The sequence below is a fragment of the Numenius arquata genome, chromosome 13, assembly GCF_964106895.1.
Source record: "Numenius arquata chromosome 13, bNumArq3.hap1.1, whole genome shotgun sequence".
Taxonomy (NCBI): domain Eukaryota; kingdom Metazoa; phylum Chordata; class Aves; order Charadriiformes; family Scolopacidae; genus Numenius; species Numenius arquata.
Window position 1 is genome coordinate 14,584,404 of NC_133588.1, and position 12,382 is coordinate 14,596,785.

The following is a 12,382-nucleotide window of genomic DNA, read 5'->3' on the forward strand; positions in this document are numbered from 1 at the left end:
AACCCCTGCATCCTTTTGAAGCTGCTGCCATTTTGGTATTTCTTGTTTTCCCCGCTGTGAAATGGTTTTATTGAGATGTTGCAGCTCAAGTTACTTCAATATCCACCTTGGTAACAGAAGAAAGCTTAACACCAAAGTACACAGGGGACTGGGGAATTCTGGACATCTTCAATATACAGTAAGGCATGTAAATAATAGGAAAACAAGTATTTGTTTTTCCAAAGCAATTTTATATGTTGCAGAAACAGGCATTTTCAAAGAAACACAATTTGATTTGGAGGCACAATGAAGCACACCACAATTCTATACATTCTATTAGTGTTGTTGCAAGAACCACAGTTTCAAAAGTATTTTCCCTGGCAAGAAAAGCTGACAATTTCATTTTGACATTTCATTTCTGTCAGTTATATGACAGGGCAGGATTTCCAGGGAATAAGGACATAGAATCACTGCTGAACCAGCACCAAAGAAAACTTCAAAATAACACCCTCTAGTAAGGAGTGTCAAAGTTTGAAAGCAAAAATTTTATGGCTCTAAAAAGACCACAGTATTTTTTTAAATAGGAAAAAACAGAATGTTGTCGGGCTACTAGGTAATGTAGTCATACCTGTCTTTTCTTACCTGAAAGTCATGGCAAATGAGTCAGGCTCATCTCTCTTTCTAATCAGAAAGGCTCCATCTCGAGGAATTCGCATCAGCATGTCTTCTGCCTCTCCCCGACTCAAGTTGCTATAGTACCAGCTACAACAGTCAAAAATCAAAACGGACAAAGGATTACCAAGCTTGTCAAATGTTATTCTGTAAGAGTAACAGGGAGCGTTATTAACAACAGAGTTTCAAACATTACAAGAAAAATTATGCATTAGGTTTTCACCATCTCACTACCTATGACAGCAGCTTATTACAAAACATTGTAACACAGCAGCTTCTTTTGGATGAAAGCATCAAGAATGTATCAGAACACCTTGTCTGACATGATAAAACATAAATCTGCATTTCTTCCTGAAACAAAGGCACTGGATCATGGGTTTACTCTGCCATTCAGTTTTCAGTAGCTTATTCAGTTCTGATGTAGCAGATTTAAGGAAAAACCCAAACACAGACAAAGGAAGAACAGCAGGCATTTGAACTCTTCTATTCAGAGCTTGATTTTATCTTTCACTGTAGGGATGGACCTATCCTGGATTTAATGTGCCTTCAGTGAAGCTGTGGCCACTTATACTGGCAGTACATCTCCACATTATACAGAGAGGCAGGAAAGCCTAACCCTTAAGCTCTACCATCCCCTCTCATTGGCTTCCAAAGTTATCTATGGGTGGTCAGTGACTCCCAGATCCCAGGGGGAGCAAAAAAAGGAAGTTTTAGTCACAGATCAATATTTCACACGCAAAGGAGATTCACTTTTTCTCACTGCAAAGAAAACAGAACAAAGGGCAGTGATTGGAGTGTTCTGCCAGCAAACAAGCAAGCTCTGCTCAGGCTCTACACCAGGCAAACACCAGCTGGAAATAAACACCAAGCTATTCAACTTCCTATCGGCACGGGGTGAAGTCAGCCTAACCAGCTCTGACAGGGGTCAGGTGGAGAGCGGAATTAGGAAAACATAGCTCTTTGGGCTCACTGCCCCAGTAATAGAGTTTCCAGATGGCACAGACCATGACCACTTAGTTGCCAGGCCACAGCCAACTACTAAATATCTAATCCAACCCACTGGGTGTTGTAAAACACTGAGCAGAGAAAGAAGGAACTGGCACACTTCCCCAGCGTTACAGTTCTCACTGATTTTCTTAGTTGCTGCTAGCAAATTGCTTTCCCAGTGACTGCTTTCTGTTGTACCAGGTTCTCACAAAGTCACTGATCTTACTCAGCATCTTTCAGGGAAGCCTGTTCCCATGACATCCGTAGACAAGCAACACTCAGGCATGCTCCTGAATCCAGGAAATCTTCTACGCAAAAATCCAAGACCATCTAAAACAATGCAAAGGACACTGACATAACAACCCTGGTGCTTGCCTTCTCCTGTACGTACTCTTTAGTCTCGTGAGGGCTGGGATTAGGCACAGCATCGGTCAGACGCAGCTCAAATTCAGCACATCGCAAATGGGCCTCCTTGTAGTGTTGAATGAGATCATAAATGCTATCAAAAGTGAGGTTGTCTGTCAGATAGTATTTCACAGTGTCCCCATCACTTGAAGAGCGGATCCGGCAGTGCTGGACTCGACCTGACCTCCTGAAGAAATGAAGAGGAAAAGGAAGGTTTTATAACAGGTTTTCTCTTTTTGAAGCATTTCCTCGCCCGTTCCTGGTCAGCTACTTGGTGAGCTTGCGAAGAGGCAAGAAATGTGTATCATCTCATAAAACAATCAAACAAGAAAAGCAGCAAAAATCCTGACAAGTAACTGTAATTTTCAACCCTCAATGGTTTAAAATCTGGCATACGCTTACTCCCTGAAAAATTTGCTCTGACAGCTCTCTGGTTCAGAAATCCATCTGATACACTACTCCTTATAATGTGCCAACCAGAAGAAAAAAAAAATCCAAAGCTACCAAAAACCAAATCAACCCCTCAAAAATCCTAATTATTTTCCCTAAAGAGGACCCTTTCATTGAAAAGATCAATCTCTGCTAATAAAGGTAAACTCATGAGACCATATGGAAACCAGTAATTTATTCCAAAACTAAAAGACCAAATTTTGGCCCAGTCATTGAGGAAATCGCAAATCCTCTATCGTGCCACAGCACTAGGAAATGGGGGGAGATCAAACCAGTCAGTCCTGTCTTGACAACTGTTAACACTTCAAATAAAGTCTGCTCTGCCGAAATACACTATGCTACACTGATGTTTAATTTAGGAAGCTGTCTTTCACAATCCCATCAATAGCATTTTAGTAATTATAGCAACTCTTTATTCCTATTTCTTCTCAGCTATAAATGCATACTTGAAAAATACACACATTTTTGTGCAATGCCATAAAATAAACAAACAACCCCCAGATAGAAATTTTATGACAGTCGCCATACCAGAATGACAAGGTGCAATCATTAGGGAAAGCCCCACTTTCCCTAACTAGGAATGTCCCATCCTTGCCACCCATTTCAGCGCAATATTCCTGGAGCAGTTTCTCAGCAGTTGTTCTCCCCTCTTTCATTTTCCCATGGAACCATTTCTCTTTTAAGTGCAGTTCAGTACGTTTCACCTCCTAGACCAGAAAATAAGAATTTTTATAATGCATTTCTAATTTTATCATTTTGAAACATAGTACTTGTTATTGATATAACAATCTACTATTTCAGGATTTCAGCTCTTCCTAGCCCTGACCTCCCCTTCCACAAACAAGCCAATCACCTTCATAGTAACCCTTGACTCTCCTCCCCAGTCAAACCATTTCTTTGGAGCAGTGATCAACTTCAGCCTTATTCAAATATGTAAACAACAGAAAATGAAAAAAAGGCAGCAAAGGAAACACCAATTTATATTTTCAAGGCAAAGCACCCTACTGTTAATTCACAGAGCTCCTAATCAGCTTTTTCCAGGATTCATCTTCCAGTTCTTCCCTACACATTAATTTGCTGACATTAACATCTAGGTGAATGGGCAAAATGTTCTGCATATGCAGAGAGCTCTCTGAACCATGCACATACATGTTAGCAATGAAAGAGTGTGCATGGAAACCCAAAAAGTTGGAACAAGAAATCATGCTGAACATCACTGCTATTGCAGCCCTTACTGAGCTTCATGTTTCTGCTTTACCACGTACAACAGCCAAGTAATACATGCTCACCTGTGGCAAACACTTGGCAAATGTGAAATGAACAGCATGCACTATGTAAGACGTGTGCTGTGTTAATACACAACAAACCTTAGTTCATCACACTGTCTAGTTTGAGCATAGCAGTAAAACTTAGCCAAAGACATATAAAGACTTCGATTGTCAGTGCATGCATCAGCATTAGCATTTAAGTACTCAAATTGTACTTCACTGTCTTTGTACTCATCTTTGCAAGTCCTCAATTAACCGAGGGAAAAAAATTATTTTATTAAAAATACAGTTAACTGGAGTACCTTGGCTAAAGACCCTTTTTTAAATTTTTTGTCTCCAAATACACTTGTTATCTGACATGGATCCTCTACAATTTCAACATCAGCAGTGTCTACACAGCTGTAGACACTGAAAGAATCTGAGAGAATAAAAAGAACATGCTTAAACAAAAAAACATAGCCATCACCTTTGATGAATCTTCATCAGCATTCTGTTCTATATCATCACTGAATGAAAGCTTTTCATCAGCAATAGCACAGTAGTGCCGAGTCCATTTCTAAAAGTTGAGAGATATTAAAATCATTAACAAGACAGAGGGAAACTCACGAACCACAATCTCAAAACAAGGTGTAACAGTAAACAAAATACATTCTTCCCCTCATTTACACCTGTTCAACTGACAATGTTACTTACACGAATATTGAGAAAATTAATGTAAATTTCCAGTATTACACAACATCATAACAAACTGTAGCAAATGTCACATAAATGATACCTGCTCTATTGTGTCCCACATGTAAAGTTCTCCTTGCTGCTTTTTTTCTTCTTTCTTGTCTTCCAAGTTCACATCAATGTCTCCCTTTGGCCCCAGTTTTTTGTGCTTAAAAACAAAACAACAAAAACCCCACATTCATACACTCACATAGAATCATATATAAAATTGGTCACAATATTTCAGCATACTCAGTATTACTGCAAGTATCTCCCTCCATTGCACAGCCGCCTTCTGTCATTACCATAACAACAGCTGTTCCACAAGGCTTTATGCAACAGGGCTGGAATTTCTTTCTTTAACATTTAAATCTGATAATAAAGGTTAAAAATTTAATAGAGGTATCATTCAAGCAATGAAGAAACAACTAGTTTAATAAGAGCTCACCATTCTTTAAGGACAGAAAACATGAAGTGACACATACCAAGAAATAAGGATAGAACAAAAATCCCTCTGTAGAGAACAGGACACAAGGAACAAAAACCAAACCAAACCAAAAAGATAAGGAATTAAAATGAATAGGGAATTCACTCTTCTACAAGAAAGATGAGCAGAAGGGAAATCTTTTATGAAAAGAGCCACATTGCATAAGAAGTCTATGATGAGCATTTGCAGCAGTGAACCCTTGCTGAAATTTAGCAGTGACATCATTTCAGGAGCTGGAAGACCTTTAGAAAAGAGCTGACATTCGATCTGGCACTTGAACTAGCAACACTTACTGCAAAGACGACCAATAGCAAGCACTTTTAATATGTAGTTTTACAGAATTCCGTACAATACAGCAAAATGTTACTAATACACACTTCAAGCATGGGGTTTCTCGTCCCTCAACAGAGACTAACAGCTAAGCCGTGAAGCCAGAAGTAGGATTTCTGGCTCCTGCTCTTGTTTTCCTATTTTATCTACCAGCACACAAAGCAAGCCTACCTTGATGATGATTTTTTCTTTCAGCTGGGTTGGTGATGGTAGCTGGTCTGCACTGGCTTCAATAGGCTTCGTTAAAAGCTGATCTCCAAATACCTCCTTGAACACTTTGGCCATGTGTCGCTGCTGCTCCACACTACAGTGTTCCTCAATTGACAGAATGACGGGGTATCTTTGATGGAGAAAACAAAGGTGAATTAAGACAATTTCTTTTTGCTACAACTGGCGAGGCAAGGAAAACAGTGTCCTCCCTCACCCCAAAGATCAAAGAAAATATTTACAGCAAACTAGAAGACAGAAGGAATAAAGGCAGACACATTATTAATATATAATAACAGATGTGCAATCATAGAAACATTAAAGTCAGAACGGACTTCTGGAGGCCATCTAGTCCAAACTCCTTCCTTGGGAAGGCCCAATTCATACGTTAGATGAGGTTGCTCAGAGCTTTGTCCAGCCAAGATATGAATATTTACAAGGACAAAGATTCTTTTCAAACTCTTTGGGCACAGTTGCAGTGTTAAAGCACCACTAAGTGAAAATTTGTGTCTCCTCTCCTCAAAAATGTGTTTGTCACATGCACTCTGAGAAGAGTCTGGCTCCATCTTCTCTACAATCACCCACTAGGTAGTGGAAGTCAGCAACCTAACTCCCTCGTTAATCTCTTGTTGAAGCTAAACAAACTTAGTTTGTTTATCCCTTGGATATCATGTGCTTCAGCAGCAATATTGAAAACAGAGTCAGAGAAAGCACTGAGAACTTCAGCCTTCTCCAATCACTAAGTCTCCTGTCCAATTCAGCAGCAGGCTCGCATTTTTCTTAATCTCCCATTTGCTGAAATTGTACCTGTAGAAGTCTTTCTAGCTGTCCTTCACATCCCTCAGCAATTTCATCTCCAGGTGAGCTTTGGCTTTTCTAATTTTGTCCCTGCATATCCAGGAAATACATCAATATTCCTTCTGGGTAGCCCATCCCTTAATGCAAATAGGGAAAGCATCACACTGCATTCACAGTAATGATGGTATGAAACCATAATGCGTCATGTATTATGGCTGTCATTAACACAATATGCCTGTGCAGACACTGTCCCACATGAGAAAATAATGCTTCTCCTCTATTTCCAGCTGGTAAAGTGAAACATAGGACACTGACAGCCCTACCTCTTTCCCAATTTGGGGGCAATATTATTCATGTTAAGGACATCTCAGCACAAGTTATAGAAGGGTAGAGCAGAGACGCAGATTTAAACCCATATTATCTGCTCAGGAGGCACGCTATGAATTCTACATCTTCTCAGCTAAAATCCCCCCTACAACATGAACATCACCTGGCAGATATGTTCCTAGTCACTTGTACTATTTTATTATTTGGTTTTTAAATTTAAGACATACTATTCAGTGTCTGAAGTTTCACACTTTCGGGTACTCACTATACTCAGAATCACAGAATCACAGAGGTTGGAAGGGACCTTTTAAGATCATCTAGTCCAACTCCTTAGCAGCAAACTGCTATGTAATGGAACTTTTCCTCAAAACTGAATCTATTAAAGACCCACATTCAGCAGTAATTAAGACTGCTAGAATGTCATTAAGACTACTAGAATGTCATTATTATGTCTGGATTACAGAGAAATGAAGTTCAGGAAGGTCTAAGCATATGAAAACAGGCTTAAGGAAAGTAAATCAAAGCTTACTCAGATGCAACAAAGGCATGATCTTTGATTGCCTGTACTACGTCATCAAATTTGATCTTTGTTGTCCGTGTCCATCCATGGTAAATGATGGGTTTCCCATCAGGACCATCCCAGCAATCCACTAGGAAAGACAAACAGTGGTAAAGGAAGAGACCAAGCAGTTACTTAAATAACTCTAGTGTAAAGAATACATCCAAATCTTCATTGTTCCACATATTGAGTCATAGACTTTAATGTTCTAATAAAATATTCTATTAGATGAATTTATATCTCTCACAGAGGAAATTAAGTTACTTCAGTAAGAGCAATACAAATAAAATACGATATAAAATTTTACTATAGCGTTATTATGTGGGAATCTGGAAATAAGGAATTCGGGCAGCTGTATTGTCAGTCTACTAGTTTACTACAATTTTCCAGGGATAAATACACTCCCACAAGTGGCAAGTTGATAGCTTATTTATTTTGTTGATTTTAAGCCTAGAACTCTAATTTGAGATATATTTTGCACTATCCAAATTGAACAGGCAGTAGCAAGTAGTTTTATGAAGTAACTGTTGAAATAACATTAAAGTAAAACTTTTCATAAGGTACACAAGCACAGGGATGAAGACACATACACAGTGGAGAACAAATGCACAAAGACATCAACTAATTTACGAGCAAGTTAAGATGATAAATGGTACTAAATTACAAAAATCTCTGTACCTTAGGCTTTGTGTATTACAATGAAGGCAAATAAACTATCTATCTATGCTACAAAAATAATTCCAGTTTAAATCCTGTGCTTTCATATAGTAGATGCAAGATTGACTTTCTGGTGTACAGTGAGATGAGATTTAGAAAGACCACCTTGAAGTTCTAGGGGAACAAGAATCAGAGCAATTGAACGGGCCAATAGTGGGGCATAAGAAAAACAATTTAGGGAATCAGTGTTTTTTATATGACTAACTTCAACTTCAGAAAACAAACTAGTTCTTGATTTCAGTTCTTTTTTCTTTCTTGGTAAACAGGGGAAACTCTACTTATATGGAAAGCATGTTACAAAACACTCCACAAACTCTTTACTCACACTCAATACATCGACATCCCATTCTAAGGCACCTGATGTAAGCTTCTGTGGAGGATTCACTTCTAAGCTGGTCTCCTGTCAGGTACCTAAGGAGCAAAAGGAAATTGTGAGAGACAGGCAGTCAATTTCAATGATTCCCTGCTCACCCAATGGGCGACATTTTTTCTCCTGTCATGGAGAATGTTTGTTGATTTTATTTATTTATTTTTACTTGCAAAGAACTGGACTCTGCTGAACATGATGCTATCAGATTTTTTAATTGACCAAATTACAGGAGATTAAAGGCTCAATCTAAACATCAATCAACTGTAACTGACACATTTCTGGAGAGAAAATCATGAGCTTTGAAACATACCTAAACCTCATCATGATGAGGCATAATCACGTTGGAGGGATGTGGAGGGCATTTAAAGTGATACCACACCCTATACATCAAAATATACCTATAAATTATATCCATGTGCACTTTATTTCATTCCTGGTAATATTTTATTTGTTCATCTCTAGTCCCTCTCTTTACACCTTCTTTCTTTATGTGACAAAGCTAGATGAGCAAATTATCTTCATTTGAAGACAGTTCAAACTCATCATCGCAGAGGTTTGTACTTGGGCTAAAGACCTTGCATAGCACAGACTGTCAAAGAAAAGGGCTGGATGCCTTAGACAAAAACTACAGAAATCAGCAGCTAAGTTACTAAGCATAAAATTCTAAAAACAGTAACAACAAAAATACAGTCCCCAGGCCTTCAAAGTTCTGGCTGTAAAATAAAATAATGAAGAAGAGTATCGATAGCAAACTGCACTCCTGTCTCAAGCACCTCTCTCTGCTCTAATTCTTGTCATTCAGACAAAAATCATCAATAGCCAAGTCCTGATCATAAGACGTGCTAATTTGAAGTTCTATATTCCTTTCCTGCTCAGGACGAAATCTTTTCCACTTTGTGACACTGTAAACTGTCAGAGTACCTATCAATAGTGCACATCACAGCCTCATTTCCCAAGGCAACAAATCCACTGCCCTCCAGATCACACTAACAGTATGGGATTTTCCCAAAGGACAAGTGGGGTCCTTATGCCATTCTTATGTTTACGTATAATTAATGCTGACATTAGCTCAATGAGGCTGGTGGTGCTTGGAAAAAACAGAAGCTCCTTCAATAACTTTAATTTCAGAAAGCAGGGAGGCTGGAACAGTTTCAACTCAAGACTTTTTATTTTTGTAACAGGATTCAGGGTTTGCGTTTTCTGGCAGCTGAGCTCAGTTATATCTCAAAACCTGTAAGATCTTAAGAGAAGGGGAAAAAGAAGTCCCACAAACTGTATTTGTCATATTTACATCACACTTTAGGAAGGTTTCATGCATCCATGCAGTACATTTCTGGCATACAGTATTGCTTTCTACTAACATGTCTAGGTCTGTTTGAACAGAGATAGACAGTGGAGTTTCGGTAACTTACGTGTTATGTGAAGAAGAAATCCAGTAGTGGGACAAAGGATTATTCATATCCTGCACATCTATTGAATCATATTTCTCATCCCAAATACTGTTTTCTTTTGCAAAAAGGTAAGTGAGGAACTATAATACAAAGACAGAGACTGATTTAGATGTTTTTACCATACCATGAAAGAAACCCAGCAATGTAGCAAGAGAAGCCTAGAGGATCTGTCATCCAATTAACAAACTAGGAATTGGCAGTGAAAGAACGGAAGTCCACAATGAACTATTAAAAAGTACCATTATCTTACCTCATCAACAAAGAGGAAGGGTTCAGCAGTTTCTCTCATAGTGTCATCAATAAACTTTGTCATTCGTTCTCGGACTTTACTGAGATCTTGTGCCCAAGATTCCTTCAGATAATAATACAGTAGAAAAAAATAACTTTAGAAGTGGTGTTATGCTATATAAAATCAAATAAGAAACAGACACCCCTATAGATGTGATTTACTTCTCTCTCAGCTGGCTAGTTTACTGCCAATATATTTTATTGTACCTACATATCTTAAGAGTTTCCTCTGTGATATGTAAGGGTGAAAAAGAAGATCTCCATTTAAGTACCTTTATATAGATTGGAGGCCAACAAGATACGTACTATATATATATACATATGCATGTACACACACAGAAAAAAGCTGGCCTCCTTGAAGGATATGCCTTAAGTATAATCTCTCTCACTTCTAAGTGCAACCTGAATGTCCTTTTAACACAGTGAAATAGAGAGAAAAAGAAAGTATCAAGCTTATATGGGAACTGTAGGTCTCACTTTTCAATCATATTTGCAAATCTGGAGCTTAGCAGCACCTAGGAAATCACACAATTTTTCCCCCAAAGTGTCTGTGCTAAATAACATTATAGAACACCATGAAGACACAGTTCCAATCTCTGCTTCCATCCTTATCTGCTTGCTGGTATGGGACATTGAACTGGCCCCATTCAATAGGAAATTACCTTTCACTCAAATGCAGGCAAGTCAGCTCAGCTTTTTATGTAAGAGCTGCTAAAATGGGCCATGGTGAAGGCATTACCCCAGATGTAACAGCTGTAACTAGGCCAAGCTATCATCTTTCACATATATTCAGTGTTTATTTCTAACCTTGTCTGTATATCTGACTAAATGGAGACTTAATAAAACCTTATTTACTTCATCCACTCCCTCATCCTCTGATGCACCTTTAGAGTCTTTATATAGATGAAAAATAATAGTTCTTGTGAACTTCAATGGCAACAAATAAGGAGTAATCTTTCTAAGGCCTACTATCACAGCTGACATCAATCATGCTCCATGACACATCACATTTCTTTTTAATGAGCACAGAAATCTGTGAGACAACCTCAAGAAAAAGAACTCAAAATTTCTGCAACCTTCGCACCTGCTGCTCATGTAGCAGGAATCTCTGAAAGTCATGGAGATGAACTGCTGAAGCATCTGGACGGTCAGTATTTCTTTAAAAAAAAGAAAGGGAAAGTGAAGATAAAGAATTAACAGAGCAACTGTCATCAGATTTTATAGCAGAAAAGGATATGGATTTGTATTTTGCATTTACAGTATAAATGTGCTGCCACCACCAAGAAACTTTTTATAACCTCAATGGAATTTAGATTAGACTTGTAATAGTGTATTATCTAATTACTGTATTTTGAGCCTTTAAATAAAGCCTCCTGGATTCTTGATGCATTTTTGATAGTGATTCACTGGGAAAAGCACCAAATCTCTGCTCGTTGCTTTGCAGCAAATGAGCAGCATTCACTTGACAGGGGTGTTGCTAAGCTTAGTTGAGGCATACGGAGACACCTTTCTTTCAAATTATCATAGAGTCCAACTTCCACAAATAACTCCTTCCATGTATTATTCAGATTATCTACTGCGATAGAACAAAACCTCCTAAAAAAGGAGGCAAGATCAGCTGCACCAAGAAATGCAGCAAAACTGCTTTCTCTATTGTAGGACATAAATGCCGCATCATCTGGTACCAATCTGCGCTTTTAAGCAGTCTCACAAAGTTTAATTCGTATGAGATGATCCAGGGCTAAGGAAATACTTCCTTAATCTTTTAGCGTAATACTCCAAACCAAGATAAACTGATTTAATTCACAGTCAAAATGTTAGCAATGCCTGCAACCTCCCTTTTCACGCTGTACACCTTTCTTACATTTTCAAGTGCACTAAGTGAAAGATGCAGAAACTGTTACTATCAGCATACTGCTCAAGTCTAGCCAAAGCCCATGCACCACACCACTCTCCAGACTGAAGTTAAAATTTCTCCATCAAGTTGTCCTTCAACAGCTCTGTTCAGCTCTTAGAAGTATCACAAATTTGCAATAAGGCAAATTTGCTTGTTTAAATCCATACCATTTTGGTAGTCAGAAGGTAAAAAACATTTATCAAATTATAATCAGGACTTATTTCCATGATAAATGTAAAAGATGTCTCGTTTCTTTTCACTTACTAAAGCATCAGAACAAAAAAAGTGATATAATTCAAAACCAATTCTGCAGCACTACAACCATACGGAAATGTGGAAAAATAATGCAAATGAAAAGTCTCACCCAAGAATGAACACAGAGGAATCCTTTTTGAATTCATCAAGAATCTTAAAACAAAAAACAAACACACAAAAAAAGGGGAAAGATAAATAATAAAATATGCAATTTTCTACCTAAT

The 12,382-nt window shown here is 38.2% G+C and overlaps 1 protein-coding gene across 1 annotated transcript in view; it reads right to left on the reverse strand.

The window, feature by feature from the left end:
* Positions 1 to 12,382, reverse strand: part of PLCG2 (phospholipase C gamma 2) — a 50,284-nt gene that overhangs the window by 17,997 nt on the left and 19,905 nt on the right. The window contains exons 7-18 of the mRNA XM_074157845.1: positions 12,268 to 12,311; positions 11,091 to 11,163; positions 9,969 to 10,070; positions 9,680 to 9,798; positions 8,223 to 8,308; positions 7,151 to 7,271; positions 5,461 to 5,629; positions 4,537 to 4,641; positions 4,228 to 4,317; positions 3,022 to 3,200; positions 2,030 to 2,230; positions 622 to 741 (exon numbers count right to left, since the gene is read on the reverse strand). Coding sequence (XP_074013946.1) covers positions 622 to 741; positions 2,030 to 2,230; positions 3,022 to 3,200; positions 4,228 to 4,317; positions 4,537 to 4,641; positions 5,461 to 5,629; positions 7,151 to 7,271; positions 8,223 to 8,308; positions 9,680 to 9,798; positions 9,969 to 10,070; positions 11,091 to 11,163; positions 12,268 to 12,311 — 1,409 coding nt within the window. The remainder of the gene's footprint in view (positions 1 to 621; positions 742 to 2,029; positions 2,231 to 3,021; positions 3,201 to 4,227; positions 4,318 to 4,536; positions 4,642 to 5,460; positions 5,630 to 7,150; positions 7,272 to 8,222; positions 8,309 to 9,679; positions 9,799 to 9,968; positions 10,071 to 11,090; positions 11,164 to 12,267; positions 12,312 to 12,382) is intronic.